The 25,932-nt window shown below is 44.2% G+C and overlaps 1 protein-coding gene across 20 annotated transcripts in view; it reads right to left on the bottom strand.

The window, feature by feature from the left end:
* Positions 1 to 1,307: 1,307 nt before the first annotated feature.
* Positions 1,308 to 25,932, bottom strand: part of ICA1 (islet cell autoantigen 1) — a 138,626-nt gene continuing 114,001 nt past the window's right edge. For 13 of the 20 annotated variants that reach the window (XM_057304179.1, XM_057304180.1, XM_026506438.4 and 10 more), the window contains 5 exons: positions 23,331 to 23,393; positions 23,187 to 23,219; positions 13,493 to 13,762; positions 3,774 to 3,863; positions 1,308 to 1,578 (listed from right to left, as the gene is read on the bottom strand). In XM_057304179.1, the coding sequence (XP_057160162.1) occupies positions 1,457 to 1,578; positions 3,774 to 3,863; positions 13,493 to 13,762; positions 23,187 to 23,219; positions 23,331 to 23,393 (578 nt within the window). In that variant the 3' untranslated portion in view covers positions 1,308 to 1,456. The remainder of the gene's footprint in view (positions 1,579 to 3,773; positions 3,864 to 13,492; positions 13,763 to 23,186; positions 23,220 to 23,330; positions 23,394 to 25,932) is intronic. The other 7 variants (XM_057304181.1, XM_048212846.2, XM_048212842.2 and 4 more) reach the window with 1 other exon arrangement.

Below are 25,932 nucleotides of genomic sequence, written 5' to 3' on the forward strand. Positions count from 1 at the left end.
CCTGATGTCCTCAAAGACCACGAGTGCCAGGCTAAGGAGTCATTAAGTGAGATTCTTACAAACAGACCCTGTGGACAGTTTTGGCTGGCCAGGAAGTGAGCAGAGCTACACCAGTCACATAACACACGGAGTCCCAGCCCCAACTCGCCTTCAGGTCTCTTCCTGCACAGAGAAGGAAGAGGTGGAAAACATTTTCTAGTCCCCCAAGGCTGTCTTGCAGAGGACGGTGGCTACTGCTGGGGCCAGGTCCTTCCATGAGAGCACACCGCAGAGAGCACAGAAGCCGCATTCCTGTGTTGGGGGAAGTGGCCACAGGAGACCCTTTCAGAGCTGGAGACTGAAGCTTGCAAGAGTGCAGCAGACACTTCTCCGGCCCAGCTGGGCACGTAGGACCAATTTTTGCTAATCATCAACCCTACCACCAACTTAGGGCCACAGGTGACACAGGGAAGGGAGGAGAGGCACCAGCCCTGGGGGCTCCACACAGGTGGAGTGTCTGAACCACTTACATGCCCACACGCAAAACCTGCTCCCATCTCTGCCTGAGCCAACATAAGTCCATGCCCTTCTTGCCTGTAATGTATGTGGGCGATGCATGGGGTCATGTCAATAGCTTCACACAGGTGGGACTAGTCCTTGTCCTCTTCCTCCCTCTCCAGCCCCCACGCCCATGGCACCACCCCACTGAGTCCCCACAACAGACTCTATTAACTTGCCTTCGCATGTCAAATATCTCTGCCATTTAATTAAAAAAAAAAGACAGTTAATATCACAAGGGACTCCAGAAATACATGCTTTTGAATTCCAGCCACGGAGAAGACAAAAGGAGACAGTGGCAGCTGCAGCTATGGCTGCTTTCCACAGAAAGGTTCGTGCAGCAGAGAGCAGCCCGGCTCCCCTGCCCACGTGAGAACACACAGCCCACCCGGCAGAGGCTGGGGAAGAGTGTCTTTGGTTGGCCGGGGCTTCACCCAGAGCTCACTGGAAGGTGGCTCGGCAGGAAAGGGGGTCTTCCGGCAGCCACCTTCTAAGGGCGACAGAGGCAGGGGGTACATGAGGAGGCATATAAGGTCTGTTAGCCTCCTGCTGTCTCTGAGGCTACAGGACTCATTATTTAAACCTAACACAGAACAGGTTTATGGTTTGAACTTGGATCTCACAGTATCCCAGTGACACATCAGCAGCCATGATGCAGATGTTGGCAGGAGAGCAGGCAGCCTGGAAACTGCTCCTGGACAATCCAGTATTGTTAGATCCACATAGAGAATACACTCAAACCCTTTATACCAAATAAGAATAAATAATTATACCAATATAAACAGGGCCTCTGACCCTCTCGTTTTATTAAAATGGCACGTAAATATTAAAACAGCATACTGATCACTTCATACGTCTGCGTGCCCCCAGGTGTGTGGCCCAGGAGTGGCACGTGGGCTTCCTCCGTGAGGCTGCAGACTCATGCATTGAGCAATTCGTGTTCTTTATCGGTTTTCCCAACAGCATCAGGATTTGATAATGGGTCGAGGTCAGCAAAGAGGCTGAACCAGGCAGTCAGGTCCGAGGCAGCCTTCGCAGGCTCTGGAGAGAGAAGAGAAAACATGAATGCTGGCCCCTTCCAAAGGCCCCCTTCGCCATGCGGCAGGCAGGTGTGTCCAGGCTCCCCTTGAAAAGGGGGGCTGCTGCTCAATCAGACAAATCCCACTACACTCTGCCTCTAGAACTAGTTAGGGAATTCCATGTCTCCCTGGGGGCTGGCTGAGAAACATTCTAAACCACGGCCTAAAGCTCAGTGAAGAAGGAGCCCAGTGTTAACCCACACCTGTACCCCTGCTCCAGTGGATGGCACCGCCCACCAAGCTGCCCAAAACCTCAGACCGTGCTGCTTCAACACAAGCAGAAAATACCACTGTGATTTCAGAAATCAGACTGAATGGCTGAGGAAGCAAGGTGCCTTCCAGTGTCCGCTGGAGGAATCTTTTCAAATCTGCTGGGTCAAGGGAAATACTGTGGCCACACCTTCCAGGCCGAGAGGAGGGTTGGCATCTAGGCCTGGCTGCTCCTCCTTTCTCAGGGTCACTGCCTTCTTCTACCCTCTCCTGTCAGAGGAAGGAGGCCTTTGACATGCCCCCCTTCTCCTGCTGGGCTCTAAACTGCCCCCACACCCCCTTCCACTTCACCCCCACTGGATACTCCCTTCAGCTGCTCCTTCTCTGAACCACCTGCCCTCCTAACTTCTCGAATGCCACAATTAGAGAACCAAATTCTTTTCCAGATGAGAATATTTTCAAATGAGTGCCTGATGCAAGTGATTTCTACATAAGCTGGGGGCTCTTCTCTATATAAATCATTCCACATGAGGATCGAAGTTCATTGGCTTGGATGACCCAGGCTTTTTTCCCTTCCCCAACAGGTGGGAGTATCAAAAGCACAAGGAAAATGTCTGACAGGTTATCCTTCTCCCTGAGAGCGGCTAGGAATGTGCTTGCCATCTGGTTTAAAGAGTCTGGAAAATGATGGTGGGACAAGCTGCTAAGAGATTATGCCAGAGTAATGGGAGTGGTGATGGGATTATCCCACATCAACAGGGCCTTTGGTCTTTTCATGAAAATGGCACTGAAATGTTAAGATAATGTGCCAATCATGGTATACTTCTGATTCCTGTCTTTTTTTAATAATCTCTCATAGATTACTTTATCGTGAGATAATCAATGCATCTATTATAGATGTAAAAATTATTGCAAGCAAGGCTAGTTGGTAACATGCAAGTTATTACCGTTTAACATTAATTGAATTCCACGTGCAATTAACCCGCAGAGCACTCGGCTTAGTTTGATATGATAAACAGACTTAAGAGATCTCAATATAGTTTGATTAGGTAGTGGAGTGGGAACAACTTCTAAAAAAGGGAATAACTCATCTTTAGTCATGTAGGAAGCCATACAGGAAACTATGGGGCAAAACTGATTTAAAGAGGATGAGTCTATCTCTAGTCTTGATAGGGAATTTCGAAATATCTTAAAGATATCTCCAGCAAAAATATGCTACACCCATTCCCCCTTCCTCCTACCCTCCCAAAGGTCTAGGGCAGTCCTCAGAGAGTAGCTATGGCCTTCCTAGGAGGAGTCAGGCGACTGGACTTCAGAGGCAGCCCTCACATTCCCTAGACCTCCACTGCTGGAGTTTGGGAAACCAGGTGCCAATGCACAAGACCTGTAAGAACACCATGGGAATGCTTCTGGATGATAAAGGCACTTCCTGTTACTTCCTGTGATCAACACAGGCAGAGTGGGTGATGACCAAAGAAAGAGAGAGGCAGCTGCAAATACAGAGATCTTCAGTCAAGTAAATGTTCTCTTTGGGGGCCTATCTCACAAAAGAACAGTCCCACGAGCTTGAAAGGCCCTCCTGTGACAACTAAGGAAAGGCGGCTCTTTCCGAGAAGCACTAATTAAATGCCTCGTTTGGTGGTGGCAATGGTATTTTCAGTTAAAGATAGCAAACCTTTCCTACCTTGCTGTATCCACCCGATCTTGGGCAGCACCCAGTCACGTGGAGATGGGTATTTGATTCCTCCTCATTTGGTTTGATAAAGGGAATTATGAATTAGGACACTATGCCCGAAAAAGTCAGAATGTAAAACTCTCCACCCTTGTAGCCCCTGATTTGCACCCTCGGGTGCTCAAATAGAAATTAGTAAGGAAAGACAGAAAATAGTGTTAGGCCAGTTGAAAGGAAGGCAACTGTCATTTCCAGGGAATAAAACACTATATTACCTTTCATTGCAGGGCTGCTGTCATTTGGACTGCTTGCCTGTGGTGCTGGCCATGGAGTAGGAGGAGGACTGACATTGCTCTCTGACCAGCCTAATGTTCAAAACCAGAGGTGGTTAGGTCTAGGGAAGAGCAGGCACACTGCCCCACCAGTTGCTGGGCGCACACACGGTCTCACCCACAGGGGCCTCCAAAGAAAGGGAAAGGGTGGTGTGACAAGGCCCTTCCGCCATGATTCTCATACCTGGGATAGGTTTGAGGGGACAGTAGATACGAATAATCATGCCCAATTCATAAATATGGAAAATTAGGGAAAAGAACGGATTATGAAAAAAATTTTTTTTGGTGAAATTGCTAAGGTTAAAACACTTTTTTTTCTTTTAGCTCTATGCCCATTTTTCTTCTCAAGTAACATCACTTCATGGTCACACCAAAGATTATCCATAGCATTCCAAGGAAATAAAGTGCCTTGCTTTTCTGTCATAAATGGAGAAAGCTTAAAAAAGTGGCCACCAGGAAATCCAGCAATATAACTAATAAAATGCAGGTTTTCTCTACTTCGTTATGATCCAGCTCATTTATTTTCTATCCGGCTCATTTAAATTGAGAAGTTCAGTTAATACAAAGAAACAAATGGTAGTCTAGTCCAAATACACGAGGGGAAAGAAAGCCCCCCCTTAACTTGATGCTGTATCTTACACTGGCATGTAGCCTGTATAACCCGACAATGTGTAACGTCCCAGCACTCTGCCCGCCCCTCCTGTGTACGTGGCATTCGGCAGTCCTGCTTTGGGGGAAGCAAGCCTCATTTCCCAGGGCATTCACTATGTGTGCTAGATATTTGGGTATGGCTTGCATTTAATTTACAACTTTACCAAATATTTCTTTGCACGTCTGCTTTAATTCTTGGTGTGGAAGTCCTGTCTTCTCAGTGAGACAAGAAATTGTTTCTTCAACGTGCTCCATAACACCTAATGCGGTATAGGAAGGGTGCTGTGAACTAAGTGCATTCTTGACTCTCACTGTGAAACACAGACCATCAGATGATGCACCACTGTTGGGTCCAGCATTGTTAAAACTGTATCCTTTTACTGGGTTGCTCTGGCTCTAGCGTTTTCTTCAGAGAAGGTTTTGTCTCTGATAAGGCCCTCATGAGACAACATGTTTGGATGGCACAGTTCAGCTGGGGCAGTGAAACCAACTTCTGTAGCAAGAAAGTCACAGAGTCTATGCCACAAAAATGACAGAATTTCATGCCATTAATTTCCCCTGCCATTATCCTAAGATGCCTAATAGGAGACTTAAGTAGTGAATCTTACTGTATTTATTCGTTTGCATTTTTGTGTTACTTCCTGGAATTGTGAATCTCCTGAAGGCAGGAATCACGTATTATTCATCCTTTAGTGCACCGTCTGGCACACGATGGCTATTGCATTAGGATAAACTCTTGGAGAATATTCTTAAACCATGAGAAGTACACTTATAAAACATTTTAAAAGATGGCAAAACAATGCTTGGCACAGTAGATGCTGTAATACTCACTGGCTGAATTATTTCATTTTGGGCAAGTGGCACACAAACTTCTCTATGAAGACTAACCAATGACAAACGAAACAGGTGGCCTGTGATCTATCTATTGGATCTAAAACAATGCAAACATAGACAGGGCTTTTAAAAGTATTACTATTCATTGGAAAGGTATTTGAATATGTAATTAACATAATTCATAAACAATCAAAAGCACCAGATTCTGAAGGAGCTTTCTGGGATAATGGAAATGTTCGAACGCTGGACTACAGTGATTATTGCCCAATATAAATTTACCAGAAATCCTTGAATCACTTTTACAATGGCTGATTTTTATGGCATGTAAATTATAGTTTAAAAAAGCAGTTTATAAAACTGACTTGTATTTGGAGTAATCCAGGAGTAACATAACCTCCCTAGTTCCTAGATAACTGGCCGGTGAGCGTTACTTCAAAGCACAAATCACATAAAACAGCAGTCAATGTGGGAAGTTAGAGCTATGGATCCACAATATGCCAAATAAAGGTAAAAGAGATAGAATGTAACTGAGTAAATTTTACCCTTTTCCCTATAATGCTGTCCCCACCACCAAATGTAGTCAAGACCCACCTGTGCTTGGCAGAGCCCATGGAACCTTTCCACCAACCCCTGCAAGCCTGGGCTCAATCTCTTAGAGCAACGGTTCTTAAAGTGTGGTGGCCACACCAACAGCATGGGCACCACCTGTGAGCTGGCTAGAAATGCAAGTTACCAGGGCCAACCCTGACCCAGCGAATCAGAATCCCTAGGGGGAGAGCCCAGGAAACTGTTTGAACAACCCCCCAGTGATTGTTACAGAAGTGCAAGTTTGGGAAGCACTGTCATAGGTGGTCTCCAAGGAGGCTGCAAGGGTCACCATGTCCATCAAGATCAGGTCATCTTGGCTGAGGCCAGAGCCAGACAAAGACAGAGGCCCTCCTAGGAAACAGAGAAGTCTGTCTCAAACCCCACCTCCTCAGGTCCCGCAGTTTCAAGCTCTTCAGTCCCATCAAGCTCTCTGAGTTCAAGGAGTCCCCCACTTCCAGAATCTGAACCGACTCACAGAGCAAAGCCAAATGAGAGGTATAGAAGTCAACCCCTCCCCGATTTCTGTATGCTATTTGATACAGTGGGAATGCCATGAGGTAATTCTTCCCGTTTCAAAAATATGCACAACATTCATTTTTTAAAATGGTTGCAGAGAACATTCAAAAAGCAAGGCAGGTTCAAAGCACTGTATTTTTCTGAGTACAAAATGGAACACATTCCTAAAGGAGGCAGAAATAAATCCACATGTCAAAATGGTGCTCCCCTCACTTTACATAATGGGCATGTTCCTAAAAAGTTATAAATAAATAAAATGTCTGTATATCAAACCATATTTTAAATGTACCAGAAATATAAATCATACTTCAAACCTATTACTTGAAGGATTATAATGGCATATTCCTTTATAAAGACAATAAATGGCTTCTAATTTGATTCATTTTAACTGTGGATGATTTAATTTAATTGTTCGCCTAAACACTCATGAACCACACAAGTAACATCTAGAATCTCTGGATTTGAGGGCTTCTCTGGAGCAGAGGTTGTGAAGAAGGATGAGTCTGAAGACATGCCCTCTCTGGGGACTAAGATGATGGGGACAACATACCTCAGAATTTTCACAAAGACACAGGGTATCATTATTCCCTTGCCCCATAGTGAGAGGCAGAAACAACAGCCAGTTTGCCAAGTCACATTGTTCCTTAGAACAGCTATTAAGTGTAAGTCTAACAATGGACTATATGTGCATGAGAGAGAAAATGGTATGGGTGGGACACCAGCTAAGAGAAAAGGAAAGAAAACACTAAGCTCAGCTGCAATGTCACCCTCACTCATATCACTTTGGGAATTATTTAGGGGAGGGGTGCAATGAGAGTAATTATGGATAGAATGCCAAGCCAGATTTCAAATGTCTTGGTTTCTGTCAGGAAAAAATGCTATTTAAAGAGAACTTAGTGTAGCTAATATTCCTGTAATTGCCATCAACTGTTCTCTAGTTGGTGTTAGTTGGCTGAGGCGTTTTTAACATGAAGGTGTGGCTAGAAAGATGTCTCCCCATCTTAGAGTAATTGTGTCAGGAGAGGGTGGTGAAGGGTGGGGGCTGCAGAGCAAGCGCTGAGAGCTCTGTGAACAAAATGACGATCCTAGCTCACAGACCCTTTGATACGTCAACTGTGCTACCCATTTGCAGAAAACACATATAAAATTTTATTGGAGCAATCCTGCCCCTTTTACTTACATAAGGGAAAATATAAATCAGCCAGAAATAACACTGGCCAGCTAGAGCAGCAAGTGAAGCCAACAAAACACCATCCAGAGGAGCACTTTACCATGAACATAATTTCACTAGCTGGGAGAGCAAAAGCTGGGGCTGGGTTGATGATCACAGCCTGGGAGGCGTTGGGTTGGGGTTGGCAGTGAAGGGGAAAGTAGGAACACCACAGTCATGGTAGCCAAGCACCACCCTGCCATCCACATTTCCCCTTCTGAGCCCCAGTTTCCATATCTGCAAAGGGTGGATAAAAATTCCTGCCTCATAAGGTTGTTGTATGAATAAAATGGCATCTTGTAGGAGAAACCAGAGAGCACAGAGGCTAGAGAGAGCAGGCCACCAATAAATCTAAGCTGAATATGAAGTTTGGTACAGATCCTGAGACATGAGGAACAACCCCTGAGATTAGTTTAGGACTGCTTTCTTTGCACGTAGTGATTCAATGTCTGTTGTTCTCCCCCTCCCTTCTTGTCATCCATCCATCCATCCATCTATCCATCCATCCAGTCCTTTTTTGAACATCTATCGTATTCCAGGCACTCAGCCATGTTCTGGAAATATGATAGTGAGCAACACAAACATGGGCCCGGCCCCTGACAACCAAAAGCAAGAAACAGAAAATTACACCAACCTTACAATGATGTGAGAGAAGAGGAATGAGTAAGTACTGGGTGTAAAGGGAATGGAGGCAGAAACACCTAACCGTGACTGCTGGCGGGGAGAGGGAGTCAAGGAAGCCTCCCTGGATGAAATGACATTGAAACTGAGAACCTGAAGGATGAGAACTTAGCCAGGGAAAGCAAGCATCATGGCTGTGAGGTGGGAGACGCGCCCTAAGGAGGAGAGAGAGCATGTGCCAGACTCACTCAAGTTCGATATGGCTAGAGTCCAGCTTACTGACATAATACATGGGTCTCTGGCAAAACAAGGTTATTAAGTCATGCTAAGTAAAGGTGTGGGAAGTGTAGGCAGGAATGGGACTGGGGTCAGGTCCTCAAGGACCTTGTAAGCCAAGCTGAAGAGTTCAGAACTGATGCAAATGGTGGATGTAAAACTGCAACAACTTGGCAAGTCACAAGACCTATCTGGGATTTCCTGATTTCCTCATCTATAAAATGAGGGTGGAGTAGATGATCATCAAGGCTCCTTTTATGGATTAACCGAGGCACTTAACTTCTGCACAATCTAAGACCAGTGGATGCTCCTCAACAAGCTGCTTCTTTAATGGAACAAAAATTCTACTGGCTCATGCCGAGAGCACCTACTCCGTGTTCAAACTCTAACTGCACCCCACAGTCTTCTCCTTCTCACCATTTGAGTCCCAGAAATATCATTTACCTGGAACCAGGTTAAGCCAGGAATGGCAAGAGGTGAGCTTAGTTTGAGGAAAGGTGAATGTGCGATAATGCAAAGCTTGACATTACATTAGCCTTAAACAGAAACCCACCCAGATGGCAACAGCACCTAGGCATGGTGTAAAACAAAAGAATATCCAGAAGGAACTCAGGGCTGTATGTCTGTGAGAATGTGGAACAAGACTCCTAACTTTGGTTTACAGAATCCTAAATTAAAAGATGTCCTGGTGCATTTATTTTGAGCAGATGGTAGTCTTTTCAGTATCAGCGTCTATTTCTAAATTAAATTTGGGGTATTGGTGGAGAATGGAGAAGAATGTCAAATGAGGCTTATCAGCCTCACCTTGCCTCCACTGTGGGCAACCCTTCTGGCCAGGTCTCTTTTTAGTCACTTTAAGAGGCCTCCGGAAGGTACCATTTTCTCATCACTCTATGACACAGGAAACCCCAGCCCCTATCATGCTGGTAACTTCAGAAACTCTTAGAAATCCTACATAAAATCAACTTCTCTTTTAAATGTTCAGCCCAACTTCATCCTAAATGTAAGTGGCTATGTTTGCTCTCCCAGAGCTTGAAGCTGGGGTGGGGAGAGGAGGAGGAAAATATAATCGTGATCTTACTAAATCTCCCTTCCTTTCTATGCTCCCAGAGCACAGGGAAGCAGAGGTAGGAGAGTGCACAAAGAAAGGAGGGGGGCAGCAGAGGGAAATGGGGAGATCAGGAGGGGAGGAGACAGAAGAAGTGAAGGAGAAGTGAGGAGGGCAGAAGGGAGGGAAATGCAGAGGGGGGGGGAAGAGCAGAGGTTGCTGCAGCTGGAGCCTGGAGTGTTCCCCTCAGTTCTCTTGACACTCTGACCTGGAGGATGCAGCCCCACCTGGACCTCACAGAGAACTAGGACAATGGTGGTGAACCTGAGCAGGAATGCACTACAGGGAAGATGTGGGTGGCTGCTAGCACAGGCGAAGATTCTATAGACAGTCTTGATTTGAAATATTCTATTCTGAAACATCATCCAATTTTTGTGGTCGACAGGGTCCCTGCCTCCCCACAACCACATTCCTCCTCCATGGCAACCGCTTGTCCTTGGTCTGTGTGTGTGTCCAGAACATGCAGGGCCAGGCTAATCATGACAAGTCCTGCTCTTCTGGGAGCATTCAAGGAGAGGCCTGAAGGAACCCACTGAGGAATCATACTTGCCATCAGAGACTTGGTACAGAGAGACAACTGCACAGAATGGTGAAAGGCTCAGACTCCAGAGTCAGATGGCTCGGGTTCACAATCTGTCTGCCTCCTACCAGATGTATGATCTCAGGCAAATTACCTAGCTCCTCTGTTCCTCAGTTTCCCGGGCCCTAAAAAGGAAATGATGATAGTACCTGCCAGGGAAGGGTGTGGTGAGGATTAGGTAAGTTAACTCTCTGCCACTGCTTGTTTCACTAACCCAACATGCCAGCGAGCCTTTCTACTCCATGCTGTGTTTGAATACTTATTTGTTTCCGTTGTTTATTTAATTTGGTTTTTGAGATGATCTGGATAATCAGGGGAAGCAGTTTCAATATGAGGAGTCAGAAGTTTAACAGTTACTTAGATGCTTTTGCAATTCATGTATATAGAGGGACTTTCTAGACCATGGATGTAACAAAAACAATCTAGAGCCAATACTCATCTTTTCCTCTTTTTTAAGGGGGTGGGGAAAGTCCTGACGAAAGCATGGAAGGTGGTTGTAACTAGATTACATGATCGGTCATCGAAGCAGGGTGGCTGTTCTTTATTTGTACCATATCTGTTTTGAAGGTTCCCTGCATCAGGGCAGCATCAGGGCTGGAATTGTGGGAGCACCTGTTGGGAATCCATAGGTGTGGGAGAAGCTAAATGGGCTTCCTCTTTCAAGCACCTGGGTTCCACTTTTTTTTTTTTTTCCAGTCATTTTGAGTTCCATAGACATTCATTTGTGGCTGTTGGCATGCAAAGGAAACAGGATAACTCAGAGGTAAGAAAACAACTCCTTTAACACTGGTCTTCACAGAACATCAGCAGAGAAAAGGAAAATTTAAGCATCCAGGATGATCTTTTAAAATGGTAAATCAGATCATGTCCATCACTGGTCCAAGACACTGTGATGGTTCCCAAATTTGCCTGGGACCCAAAAAAAGGCCCAGTTCTCCCAAAGGCTAGGAAGCCCTATGTGGCCAGGCCTCTGACTCCCTGCTTCACTCTAACCACAGAGCTCTTCCTGCAGACCCTTGGCCACACCAGGAATGTTCTGCCTTAGGCACTGACTGGCACTGGGTTCCCTCTGTCCCCTTCCTCCCATGGCCGATTCCCTCACCTCCTGCAAGTCTGCTCAGATCTCATCTTCTCCATGTGAATCCTATTGAGTTCCACAGCCTGACCTGCCTGGCCATCCGCCCAACACTCTCTATCCCCCTGGTTCTATTTTTCCTTTTCTCCATAATACCAATCATTTCCTCCATAATACCAATCACTTTCTAACCTACTCTGTGATTTTTCTTTATTATGTTTATTGTCCATTACCTCCTCTTCATTAGAACGTGAGTTCCAGGAAGGCAGAAGCCTTTTCTGTTATATTCTCTGATGAATCTCCAGTGCCTGACACCAGAAGGACCCAACAAATTTCTATTAACTCAATGAGACACTTGCTAAGGAGCTAGGAGTAGGGTGGCAACGTTAAGTGAGATTTTGGTTGCTTGAGAAATAAATGGCCTCCCTTGGTAGTACCTCTCTCTACCAGTACAACAATACCTCTTTCTACAACAAGCTTACATTTCTCACTGTCAGAACACTCCCTCCTTAGACCCCGAGTTACTCCAGTGCTGTTTCCTTGGATCTGAGACAAGGCTAAAGTACGAAGCCCACGGCCATCACTTCTGTCATAACTCTCAGGCATAATTTGGGGCCATGGGCCCTGAGCTGAGGTCTCACTCTGCCTGCTCAGGAAGAGGGCGTGGAGCTCTGACTTCTTAGCTGTCAGTGGGGGCCACTCACAAGTGAATGATACTCAGCCACCCAAGCTAAGTGGGAGCACTGCCACCACCATTCCTGTGGGCAGCAGGGGCCCTAGTGTCTTCATAGCTGGGGGCGTGAATGGGGTTCATCTTGTAGCACAGCTGGAGAGCCTCCAGCAGCCCCAAGATCTGAGTAGTGGATCCTGGCTCTGGCCTTCCAACTCTCCCACGGCTTGTCAGCACCTCCACCGCAGGTGGGTGGGGGTGAAACTCAAGTCACTGGCAGCATTGCTCATCGGCAGCTCCGTGAAAGAGATGGCGAAACCGAGGGGTGAGACTCAGGGTGAAGTATTTTTGGATTCCATTTATCCTTCCTATCTCTAACTCCGTTACTGAAAATAAACGACATGGCTATAAAATGGGACTCACAGAAGACAATAAAAGGAAGGGTGTATTTCATAAAATAAGAGGGAAGACCTTTTTTTGGTCTTGCCCACCAGCTCCTGCTGTGTCCATGATCTCATCTCCAAAGACCTGAGGTTTTTTAATAGCTCATAATTACTTAATCATTCCAGCTCTGCTGTTTGTTCTCAGCTTTAAATGCCAGATAAACACTTATTAAGGAGATAGCCAAAATTCATGGAAAAACCAAAATGATTTGAGAATTTCTTAATAGCGATTCCTGTCTTACAATTAAGGTGACATGAAAGAAGGAAAGAGGTGTTGAAATACTAGAAAACAGTTTCCTTCCCAAGGTCTGTTTAGAAACTTGAACTTAAAAACTTCAATTTCAATCTGAGTTTCAGTTCTGCACTCTAAATCCATGTGCTCCCCAGGCTGGTAGTTCTCAGCCAGCGTGCCTTGAAGACTGACCGATGTTGCTGGCCACAGATGATCAGTGTGGCAACTGTATTTCTTCTGTGGCCGAGATGCGTGGGGCTATTGGGCCACGTGTTTCAGAAACAACAGAAATAGCTGAGCTGAGAGCATCCTCAGGGGAGGCGTGGGCCAGGAAGGAGACACAGCAAGCAGCAAGATAAAATTCAATGTGAGAAGAGTTAAGCATCCCAGTGGGATGTTACTTGGCACCCAGAAAGATGGCATGACTATAGCAGTGCAGAGAACTGTCTGGACAGGAATGGCCAAGCCAATAGGGCCATGACTGTGAAGACAATCTGATCCTCAAAAGTATTACGTGCAAAAGTCTACAATTAGAGCAAGACAGTAAGAGTGAGAGCCACCTCTCTAACCTTTTAGTAAAAGGAAATGTGAACATGAGGAAAAAATGATGAGAAGTAAGAGATCTTAAACCCTGCAACACATCTTAAAGCTCGAATATGATTCTGAGATTTCAACTAAAAAGTCACTGGATAAAAGAAAAATACAAAGATGAAAAAACACGCAACAAAAAGACACTAGATATCAAATAAAAGTCAGAAAATATTTTAAAAAGACAAAGAAGGAAGAAAGAGGCCTTTGAATTAAAAATAAAGAACGAACAAACAAAAAAACCCCTATTTCAATCCCCATGGTACATACCTTGTAGTGAGGCCTGTAAGTCTTTCATGTTTTGGTCTAAAAGCTGTGAAGGAAGGAATCCTGAGCCTGTCTGGGGCTTGGGGTCTGGCTCTGCTGGGGCCACAGTGGGTGCTGCCTCCTTCAGCCGGTCGTCTCCAAACACAGCAGCCCACTCCTTGCTGAACTCACCCTCGTCCAGCGAGGAAGCGTTGAAGATCTCACTCAACAGCAGCAGGTCATCTTTGTCAGCACCTTCAGGGTCTGGGGTCCCTGCCATTGGGCCCAGGCAAGCTGATCAAAGTAACAGAGCACAAAACACATCACCACCCAGGGCCTAAGCCCCTGGGAGTAAATGCAGTGGGGGCTGGGATGGGACAGACTGGGTGATGGCTAGATTCAAGAAAAAGTTAATCAAACTATAAATTATTCTCATTATAGCCTCTCTTAAGAAATTTCAGAATTCAATTTCTAGTCCCATGGTCCCTCATCCCCATTCCTCCAAACCAAGTTCTGTTTCTAAGCATCATTAGAATTGTACTGAAACAGTTTCCACCAAAACTCGAGGGTTTTGTTTTTTTTCTTAATGTAAAAGCAAATTTACCACCAAAACATTTCTCAGACAGGAAGCAAAGCCAGGATTGAAGGCATGTGGGAGATTTTAGTGCCCTGTTTGCATAGCTTCCTGAATCTTCTCACACAACAAGCCCTAAATCCACAGCCAACACACCACGTGGGAATCTGCCCTGTCATCCAGGATGGGGAGAGGACCCTTGTCACATGCTGGGCAGGAGCAAAGGATGTCAGGACATCCAAGGAAGACCAGGGAAGGCCTCTGGCTTCATTTCTCCTTTGCTGCAACTGACTGCAACTGTCTGCAAGTCCTTACCAAAGCAAAAGAAAGGTGGGTCTGGTTTGCCTGAGGGCAGCAATGAAAGAATGACAGGAAAACAGCACAAATAATGGATCCACCCAGAGAAGGCCAGAGACACAGCCCTGGAGGGTTGAAATGAGCAGTAGACCAGAGGGGAAGTCCTGAGACCATTCTTCACTTGCTGTCTCATGACAGCAAGACCCTTAGCTCTTGTGGGCTTGTTTTTTCACATGTAGAATTATAATATGAGTAACAGCCACCTCACAGCACTGTCAGGAAGACCAAAAGGAATATACCTTTAAATCTCATTGCTATCCACAAGGGAGACTTTAAGATTTATTTATTATTTGAGATAGAGTGAGAGTGAGCAAGGGAGAGAGAGAAAGAGAGAGAGAGCGAGAGAGCACAAGCAGGGGGAGCAGCAGAGAAGAGGGAGAAGCAGGCTCTCCACTGAGCAGGGAGCCTGACGCAGGGCTTGACGCGGGACTCAACCCCAGGACCCAGGGATCATGACGGGGATTATGACCCGAACCGAAGGCAGATGTTTAACAGACTGAGCCACCCAGGTGCCCGCACAAGGGAGACTTTAAAGAAGAGATCCATTCTTACAATATGAACATAAAAAACTGAACAGGGAATACAAGTAGAATGGGGGCATCACTAACCAGAAAAACTATAAGACTTTTCATTGGGTTTTCCACATATTTTGAACACCAAGGACTGATGGTCTTGTTAACTGTGGCTTTGCTGTGGTATCTAATTGCCACATGGAAACTGCAAACATTGTTGTAAGTCATGAAGAGAAGGAATAATCATGATTTATATTTTCTCTGAGCTATACTGCAATTCTGATACTGTCATATTAAGTGAGATTAACAGGTTTTCCTCAAATATATGAGATAATTAGTAAGTGATGGCTTTTTTTTTTTAAAGGAATACAGCTTATCTGTCAGCTTTACTGGATCTATTTTCAACCACACTTAATATAATGGTGTTCTGATTGAGAGGATTCTTGATGTGCTAGGTAGACTAGCTATACATCCAGGAAGGAAGGAGTTCAGTCACTCTCCTATCACTATGGTTTAAAAATAGCAGCAAAATATCACTTCAATTGGACAACTCTCTAATTTAAGTATTCTTATTGTTTGTGTTATCACAGAAATTTGCACTGAGACATAGCCTGTAAGGTGGGGTGGTGAGACGATGAGGGAAATGGCATTTTAGTAAAGGCTTGCGAGACAGTTCTGAGTAGGAGGGTGGGCAGCCCGCACCCACCTTGGCCTGTGTGTGGTAGGTAGGTAGGGTAGGACAGCCCAAATATGTGAACACAGGCAGGAAGCTTGGCTGTGTCCCTCAACATGCAGCTGGCTATGCGCCCTCCCTCCTTCCCTCTCTCAATCTCTCTCGGTGTCACTCCCTTTACGCATATTAACTTCACAAATCTCTGTACTTTCTGCTTTCACTTGAGACTGGAATACCTAAACCTTTTACTTCCTGGCCTGACTGAAAAAAGGTGATTGCTGAACCAAACCTGTTTTATTGGAACCAATTCAAATCAAAGAGTAGACTCTAGAGGAAGAGATGACTTTAGATGAGCACTGGAAATTATGTGCATTCTTCCTGAAGTCACTTTACAGCCCTGTGCTAAGTCAAACCCTGGGAGAGGCTTCCCTGCTTCATCAAGATGTCAATCCAGGGAAGGTCATGACTAACATCAGCCACAATAAATAATAAACTTTGAGCCTTCCAAAAACAACCAGAAACTGCAAAAGCTCTACCTTTGTTTTTACTGTTTCGGTTGTGTGGGAGGGTATTGAGTGGACTTCTGTGGGTTTTGTTAACTTAGCATTGCTTCCCTCCTCCTCTTTAGTTTTCCCTTTTGGGAAACACCTTCTCCACAGGATCCTGGTGAGACACCACATACGGTGCCTCAACACCCCTCATCGAGGCTGGCCAGCATCCTTCATTTTTCAGGCCATGGTGACTGGCTCAGGGACGGGCACATGCCAGAGGCTTCCTTGAGTTTGGTATATGGAAGGTGGAAGGAGGAGGGTCTCTCTTTCAGATTCCAAGTTCTAAAGATGCAGTTTTGAGGTTCCCAAGGAGGAGAGAGCCAAACATAGGGCAAACTAGCATCAAGAGTTGGAAAGAGAATCCTGACAACACTGTCTAAGCCCTGGATTCAGCCTTGCTTGAAGTCAGTCCATCACTGTATGTCCCCAGTTTCATGGACCAATTCCCAATACGGTCTTTTCTTTTTAATTTGAAAGCTAAACTACTTAGAGAAAGGTTTCTGTTACTTCCAACCAAAAGATTCCTGATTAATATTGTATCCCGTCAAACTCAACTTGACTGACAAGGAAAGAACCCTCAGTGAGGATGATATTATCTAGAGCTAGTTCTGAATAGAGATTTAGTTGGAGGTAAACCACTGAATTTGGCCTCTTGGTGTCCTGGTTGTTCAAATGGGCTGCACAGTAGACATTTTCTCTGAGAGAACTTATTACTTCCCTAAAAGCAATGAGACTGGCACTGACTTGAACCAGAAAACAGGGAAGCCCAATTATTGCTCTGATAATTAAGATGCTTGAAATTACTATACATAACTTGTAAGAAAAACTTAATTACAAGTAGAAAGGACAGGCTTAGGTCTGTAACCAGACATGTCAAGACTTGAAAAATAACACTAGTCAGTTGGCTCTTAAGAATCAAGCTATCATTTTCTTTGGGAATAATTCAACTCAACTGTGAGAAAATGGGGACACACAGAGAGAATAAGCTCTTTGAGAGAAGCCCCAGTAAGGGCTGCACAGGTGGAGTCAGGGCTTCTGCCCAGGGAGCCGAGCAAATGTTACTCCTGGGTTTATGGAGCCCCATCCTCTTTGTCTTCAAGGGTGAACCAGGGTTCCTGGAGCTCTCAGGTGCGAAACCTGCAGATACCACCCCAAACCCCTTCATGGTCATGCAGGCTCCTGAGTCTCCATATTCACTCTCACATCACATAACACAACTCCAGATGTTACTACAGAAATAGAGGCCAACAGACACAATGAACTCCAGTTCTCACCTCTCAGCCTTCAGCTCTATGACTCTGACCCTTCATGCATTCCTTCCTTCTTTTTAACATCATCCCACTGTATGCTTTTCCCCTCCTGTTGGGAGCCTGCTCTGCCCACACAGGGATTCAGCTCCAGCGTCTCTAGTCTTTCTCACTCCAAGACTTCCTCTCTTGACCTCAGAAGACGTGCACATCCCAACAATAGCCAATCTTGTGATTCCTGTCTCCCCCGGCACCCCATCCCACCCCCCAACGTTGCCTTTGGTTGCTTCTCCTTCTTCAGCTGCACACTCTGCTTTGTCAACCACTCTTGTTTCAGCAGACTGTTGCCAAGTTCCGGCCGCCACTGCACAATGAAGTGGCCCTCCTGAAGGTTACCAGTGAGATCCTCGTGGCCAATTCCAATCCCCCTTTCTCTTGTTCAACCTCTGTGGCACTTTGCCTTGTTGCCCACTCTGGAAATGCAGTCATCTCCTGGGGTCTCCATGGAATGGCTCTTTCAGATGTCCTTCCATCTCCTTGACAATACTGTCCCTGCTGCCTCTTCCCACTCTAGTTACCCTAAGGTTTCCTCCTAAGCCGTATCTCCCTTTCCTACATTATCTACAGAACATTTTATCTATTCTCATGGTTCCAATCTCACCTGGGAAGATTCTCAAATTTCCATCTCTAATTCCACGTTTTATGAACTCTGATGACAAACTCCTGACTCGAGGGTCCTTTGGGGTTTACCCATTGGCAAGCCTGCTGGCACTCCATAAAAGGCACCCTCTCGCTGTATACCTTTGCTCAGGTCAGCTGTGAGATTATTACTTTCTTACTCAAAAACCTCCAATGGCTTCCTCTGTAACACTCCTTACGGTGGTATTCAGGACCTCTGAAGTCCAGCTCTAATGCAGCTCTTCTAGCAACTCCTTTGGGGAAGCCTACGATTCAGCAAAACTCCACCACATCTGCCATTTCTCAATCGTGCTTTCCTGCCTTCCTGTCTGGGAACCTGCTGTTTTCTCCCAGTGAGATGCTTAGAGAGAAGAATCATACTTAACTGAAAGGGATCTTAGAGCTTATCCCCTGTAACTCATTCTACCAATGAGGAAAAAGACACCCAGGCTAGATGACCTGCCCAAGGTCATATAATTTATTAGTTACAGATTATCTGGCTGGGGACACTTGGCTCATAGGTCAAGATGTTTTCTCAGTACAGTACACTGCTTTTACCTCAAGCCTGTTCAAGATGTCATATATAAATGAATATCCAAGCTTCTGTAAAGTTTTGAGGGTTTCTAAGGTCAGATGGCTCCACTGGCAGCCAGGCCAAGCTCTTGGCTGCAGGCAGCATGGCAGAATGGCTGAGATGGCAGACCCACTCAGCATGTTTGCCTCACACTGCCCAAGGGTTCAAAAATAAAAATCCTATCCCCTGGGAAAATATTCCCCAGGAAAACGGATTCTGAGCCAATGCACTCTGATTCTGACCCAGCGAGTTTTCAGAGTGAAAACTGACATACAGAGGAAGTTCTCTTAAGTTCAGACAGAAGGCGGGTGACAGAAGGTAAATGTGGGAAACTGGTGACAGCCCACTCAGGTTATATGTTTGAAATCACACTGAGTTTCATGACCTCAGCATGAATTAGGAACCCAGAAGATGGAAACATAGCTACACAGACCAAAAATGAGAGCACAGGAAAACAACGAGATAAATGTCACATAAGTTACCTTCATCTGTGTGTGAAACAGGAAGACTCTGTTTCTCTGGTTTTCTCCCTGGTCCCCACTCTCAGCATTATGACTAATGTAAAGGCTGCACACTTGCAATACACACGAAAAACCCCAACAACCAACACAGGCCTCAAATCACCCAACAGAGAGTATGGGGGAGAAAGATGGGGTGGGAAACCACCGTACAAAAATGTCTAACGAGAAAAGTATTTGTCCTTATAAAAGGCTCTGGTAACAAATTGTACTTGTTTGGAATCCAAGAATACTACTTCTAAAAACTCCCTTTTGGTGAAAAAAGACACAGCTAATAATAATAACAGATGGGGGAAAATCCATCTCTACCCACTCTCTGGGATACACACATACACACACCCTCCAAAAAAACAAAACAAAAACCCTAACAGTGCTAGACCCTGAGTAGGTATTAAAAAAATATTTCTTGATGATCCCCAGCCCTGGTCCTCCATTGCAGTAGGAGATCTTAACAAGCAAGCGATCTTACTGAAAAACCTGACACTTGAAGCAGGAGTAAATGTATATAGAACACCACTGACTCCATGGTGATCAAGAAAGAACAGTAGGGTGTTTGCTTTTAAAAGTGAGACATTATCTTATGAAAAAGGACCAAAGCCAGCATTTCATCCTCAGATGCTGAGGGAGACAGGCAAAAGGGAAAATTGATGAGAAAAGGTAACAAGCTTAGTCTTTGCCTCACTACATGTGAGGAAGCAATCAGATCCCTAGTCAGCTCTATATAGAGAACCGCAAGAGAGAGTTCTGAGCATCTTGGGAGAAACCAAGCACAGAGACATAAGCCTGAATTATTGCTAAGGGCTAATGGTCTGCACCCAGACCTAAGCAAGCTACTAGTGAATGACCTTCTTTGTTGTTCTAATGCTTGGCCAGAATTTAGAATCACAAGTTTCAAAGTAGTAACCCAGGAAATGTCAGAAGACAAAAACATTTTAATTGTAATGTGTACAATTACAATTCTCAAAAATTTCAGTTAATCTTGTCCTAGAGAACGATCTTTTGGATAAATCCAAGTAATGAGATTTAGGTGGGCTGAATTCATCTAACTCTCTCTGCTTTGTACCATCGCTTTCTGTTATCTACCTGCTAGTTATTTTTCTCAGCCCAACTTTGAGGAACACAAAAACTTCTACATGTTACAACTAACTCATGAAGTGAGGTTGGGATTGTCACATGTGGTCACAAGGTGATTTCAGGGCCACTTTCAAGTTATGGCAAAATGTCACTCAGTTTCTTTTTTACTTAAAATTTTTTATAAATTGGGCAAATATTGGTTTTCTATTTACATCATCTATTTAGTAGGAGAAAACACATTTTATTATGACACTGAATCAGGGTGATTTTCTGGGCAACGGTTCCTGGAGAATTGTCTCCTTGTTGTTGTCATAAGCAGTCTGTTTTTTGATAACATTGTGCCACAGCTTGGCCATTACTTGTCTAACAGAATTACCAGTGGGAGTGAACTGGCCCCCAAGCAGCAGGGTGCTAGAGCTTATAGCCCCCAAGTCCTATAAAGGCAGCCATCCCTGGATTAAGCTCTTTTTATTTCTTGATTGTTTAATGTCTTGCATATTATAATCAGTGCTTTAATTCAGGATTTGGGCCTTCTGGCAGTTTTCTGAAGGGCACACATTTTGAAGTCAACTAATTATCGTGTGCTCTTTTCTTCAGTCACCACAAGTTCTGTGCTCTGACAGGGTATTTCTATACTTGCGGTCATGTTAATCTTTAAGCTGATGCTGCCCTAGGGGTTGCCAGTGCAGAAGAGTCAGATAGTGACAAAGCATGGCTCACGCCTCAAGAAGGGCTTTAGGGGTTGGCGTGATAAAGGGAAAGGAGAGATTATGTGACACTGCATTTAACTGAGACAGTCTGTAAATCAACTTTTCTGCCTGGAAACAAGTACACATTTTAGAGAAGAATACATTCACCTCTCTATTGTTAGAATTGCATGAGTGCTCCAAAAAAGGATATAAGCCTCTACTCCACGAAACAAAGACCGTTAACTATAAACCAATGAGATATGAAAGTTCTAAATAAGTGGAAAGATATCAGTCTTATTCTGGTGTATCCATAGCACATGCTCTGGCAGAAGCTTATGAAAGGAAGCATGTATCAAGGCAGTAGCATTTCTGATTTAATTCTGAGAAGAAATGCACAACTTCTGGGTTAGTTTTTGTTGTACCATTACCACCCAAGTTGAAAAAGTCCATATCCAAAAGCAAGAACCCTTTTTTGTAAGAAGGGGGAAACATGAGAATATAGACTCATATTTGCTTGTGCGTACATTAAGAAATGCCAGAGGGCTAGAATGGAGCTGGGAATACTGGAATAGAGAGGAGTGGAGAGTGGAAATGGGAGTCAGAGTTTTCTATTGCCTACAGTTTTATTATCATTATCATGTACCAATGTGAATATACCTAATTCAAAAATTGTGTTTATTAAAATAATGAAATTAAATAGGAGATAATAAAAGCAAAGAACAAATTACATAAACAAGAGGTTGGCAACAGGAGAAATAACAATCTTCCTACCAAAGCAAGCTGAAACATACGTATAATTATAAAGAGTGTAATTATAAAATTTAAATGTGGAGATTTGCTAAAACTAGACAGTGGGCCCCTACTGAGTGTTATACTATTGTCTGTAGCCCACCTTTGAAAGACTGAAATATTTCCCCCTTAAAAAAAAATGTATAAGAAATTTTCCTTTATTTCATCAAAGTAATCTGTCCTATGCCAAAGGGAGAAATGTTTTTATGAAAATGGAGGCCACGTAGTGACAGTCTGCTTTAATTATTTGCTTTTAAAGTAAAAAGTACATAATCTGATGTGATTTCAATATTTACAAATAAGTAGTCATTCTGACAAAAATACACAGGGACATTCATGAGATATTGCCTGCAATGAGAAATGAGTAAGGAAAGCAGGTTTCTTCCCTCAAGTTGATAATCCTAAGACCTGGAAACGTCATGCAGGAGCTCTACTGCCTTTCCAATTTTGAAAAAACTTTAACCAATGCCTTCTGTTTCCCACACTTTCTTCCTCTCACACTTTGAGGATTAAACCCAAATCAAGCTCAAATTGAGTAAATTGTCTGCCCTAGTGAACTGGGGCCTGCAGGATGATCTTGCCCCATTTCCAGTCCTGTGAGAAACCTGTACAACCAGGGCACACTGTGTACCAGTCACCCAGGACAGAGGGTACTCTACGGAGTTTGTCTCAGAATCTCAGGGGTATTTTGGACTCATGATAAATCATCAGAAGCTAACCCTTGGTAGGATGGAAAGCAAAGGCTCTACCAGGCTGAACGCACTCGATTTCCTGGAGTCACTTAAGACTATGGCTGTCTCATCCAGATCCATGCCTCTGGATTCTCTTTTTTGGGGGGGGGGGTGGTTATTTACTAAGTGATTTTAGGTCTGTTGAACTTGGGTGGCTGCCCTAGCCAGGCAAACTCTTCCTCTGTTTAACTAAGGCTCAGCGGAGATGCAGCCCAGTCTACCACCAGGACAATGTTTCCAGTGCTACTTTCTCAACTGCTTCCCATCTCACAAGTGTCCCCGTGTCAGAGGCCACGAGAGACCCTCCATGTACATGATCTCCGACTCTGACAACAACCCAGCAAAACTGTTGCTGTTGGTTCCATGTTACAAATGAGAGCAACTGAGGCTGAAGGAGTTCAACATGAAGCAAATTACTTAAGGCCATACAGATAGTTTTATAGAACTGATACTCAAATCCAGGTCTGATTCTGCAAGCCATGTTTTTTCTACTACAGCATATGACTTTTGATGTCATAACTTTTAGCTTTAGGAATTGAACACTATGTAATTAAACTAAGGATGACAAATCCATATATACTAATTTGTGCTTGGGCATATTTAAAGTCATTTATAAAGACAAATGACAGTCACCTAAAAACAATTTGCTTGGAATGCAAAGCTATTCAAAAGATAAACATTACATTTCCCTGCACATAAAAACAGCATTAAAAAATTAAATTATAACCCCAAAGAAATGTATAAATCTTACCACCTTCCTCAGGTTTCATGTCTAATAGTTCATCTACAGGTCCATTAGAGGAGGGAAAAGAAAACAAAATTATAAGTCAGTTTCATTCTGTAAGGAGTTTGTCAAATTTATTAAAATTGAGTCATTTTCCTTAATCTAGATTACCTGAGCATGCATTATGTGTAGAGCTTTTGTCTAAGGCAGATAAAACGCTTTCTCCATCTTCAGCTGTAAAGAGAACACGTGCATTTGGTTATCACCAATTCAGAATGGTGTATGTTCCAATGCTATTGCAGTGTAAGTTAAACACACAGCTCATCACACAGACACAGGGGTCCTGAGATTACACTCTGCTCAAGCTGTTGGCTCTCAATGAATTCTGAGTTAACAGCCTCGAATCTTTGCTTTGTTTGGTAGAAAACTATATGACGATGACCTAACAATTCTCCTTTCGTGGACAAATGTGTGATTTAAGTAATTGACTACTGACGGTGCTATGAGCCTTAGCCATTTGGAGCCTGGCTAAAATAAAAAGGGCAGATCACTGAGTGAAAGAAGTCAGTCCGTAAATGCTACATACATCAAAATTCCCACTATACAGAATTCTGGAAAAGGCAAAAACTATGTTAACAGTAAAAAGATCAGTGGTTGCCAAGTGTTTGCAGGAAGGGCGAGACGAAAAAAGTGCAGCCACAGGGGAGTTTTATGACAGTGAAACTATTCTATATAATCCTCAAGTGGTGAATTCATGTCATTATACATTTGTCAAAACCCATAAACGTGTAACACCAAGAGTGAACCCTAATGTAAACTATGAGTGATAATGATGTGTCAGTGTTGGTTCGTCGATTATAACAAATGTATTACCCTGGTAGGGGATGCTGATAATGCATATGTGGGGACAGGGGGTATACGGAGATCTTTGTACCTTCTGCCCAATTTTCTGTAAACTAAAAATTGCTCTAAATAATAAAGTGTGTATCTGTGTATATGTGTGTGTGTATATATACACAACATAATACAACAGCCTTAAAACTTGGTTTGCTCAGGGTGCCTGGGTGGCTCAGTCGGTTAAGCATCTGCCTTTGGCTCAGGTCATGATGCCAGGGTCCTAGGATCGAGCCCTGTGTCAGGCTCCCTGCTCATCAGGGAGTCTAATTTTCCCTCTCCCTCTGACCCTCCCCCATTGCTCATGCTCTGTCTCTGGTTTTCCTAAATGAATAGTAATTAAAAAAAAAAACAACTTGGGTTTGCTCATGTGTACATTAGACTTTCTGCAGGTCACAAAATAAAAGATGACATTTCATTATGGTGGATTCCATTCTATGTATACATAAAACAAGGTGATCAACATTTGCAATCTCAAAATAGTATGCAAAAACCACAAACAAGTGAACACACTACACAAAGAAAGAAAAAATCTGATTCTTCCATATAAATATGCGATTTATACTGACATGTAACTTGAAAACAAATGTAATAAACTGGAGTTTACATTTCCCCTCAAAACTATATTATTTCTAGATTCCCACAACATAATTCATGCTGTCGACACCCAAGAGATACTGAGGCTGGAGGTGTGGATCAATACACTCAGAGAGCTCTTACGTGGCCAACATCAGGCTGGCCTGCTTCTCTGTCTTTTTCTACCACTTGCTCCCTCTCTCATGCTCTAGAACAGTGTCCTTCTAACCTTCTCCTGGTCCTCCTTGGCTCATAGTCTTTGCCCAGGCTGTTTCTTTTACTCTGATAGCTCTTGCAATGGCACTTGACTTTGCTAGGTCTGTGAGCTCCTTAAACAGGTGAGGTCTCCCTATCGCACATGCCCAGAACCCTTGCATCTCTTATCAAAGCTGGAGTTGCCCAGTTACTTGTGCAAATTATTAGATTACCACCTGCTTCTCCTTTTGACTGGGAGCCCCATCATGGGAAGGGTTTGAATAAGTCTGGTGTACTACTGTGTGCCCAGAGCCTATGGCTGTGTCTGACAGACAGGCAGTGCTTAATAAATATCTGTTGAATAGGGGTGCCTGGGTGGCTCAGTCGGCTAAGTGTCCGACTCTTGGTTTTGGCTCAGGTCATGGTCTCATGGTTGTGATATCAAACCCTGCATTGGCTCCATGCTCAGCGTAGAATCTGCTTGAGATTCTCTCTCTCTCCCTCTGCCCCCCTCCCCCTGCTCACATGTGCTCTCTCTCTCTCTCAAATAAGTAAATAAAATTTTAAAATAAATATCTTAGTTGGGGGCGCCTGGGTGGCTCAGTCGTTAAGCGTCTGCCTTCGGCTCAGGGCGTGATCCTGGAGTTCTGGGATCGAGCCCCACGTCAGGCTCTTCCGCTGGGAGCCTGCTTCTTCCTCCCCCATTCCCCCTGCTTGTGTTCCCTCTCTTGCTAGCTGTCTCTCTCTCTCAAATAAATAAATACAATCTTTAAAAAAAATAAAATATCTTAGTTGAACAAATGAATAAATATATGAGTAAATGAGGGTGTGCATGCACAAAACGATGACATGAAGCCAAGTTAGAGAGGCAGATAGGTGAGAGGTCTTTGTTTTCACTTGAAAGGCAGATGAGAGAAAAGCAAATGAAGCAGTATACTGGGAGGAGAATAAAGAAGGTGAAGCAAATGGTTGGAAAAGTAGGAGGAAAGACAGAAGGGAGGCAAAGGGTGGAGGAAAAGAATAGAAGAGAAAGGAAGTCCCAGGGTCTGCTTTGCCTCCTCCTATCTCCTGGAAGGGCTGCCATAGCAAAGGGTAGAGTGAGGCAGAG

This window comes from Ursus arctos, unplaced genomic scaffold (assembly GCF_023065955.2).
Source record: "Ursus arctos isolate Adak ecotype North America unplaced genomic scaffold, UrsArc2.0 scaffold_3, whole genome shotgun sequence".
Lineage (NCBI taxonomy): Eukaryota > Metazoa > Chordata > Mammalia > Carnivora > Ursidae > Ursus > Ursus arctos.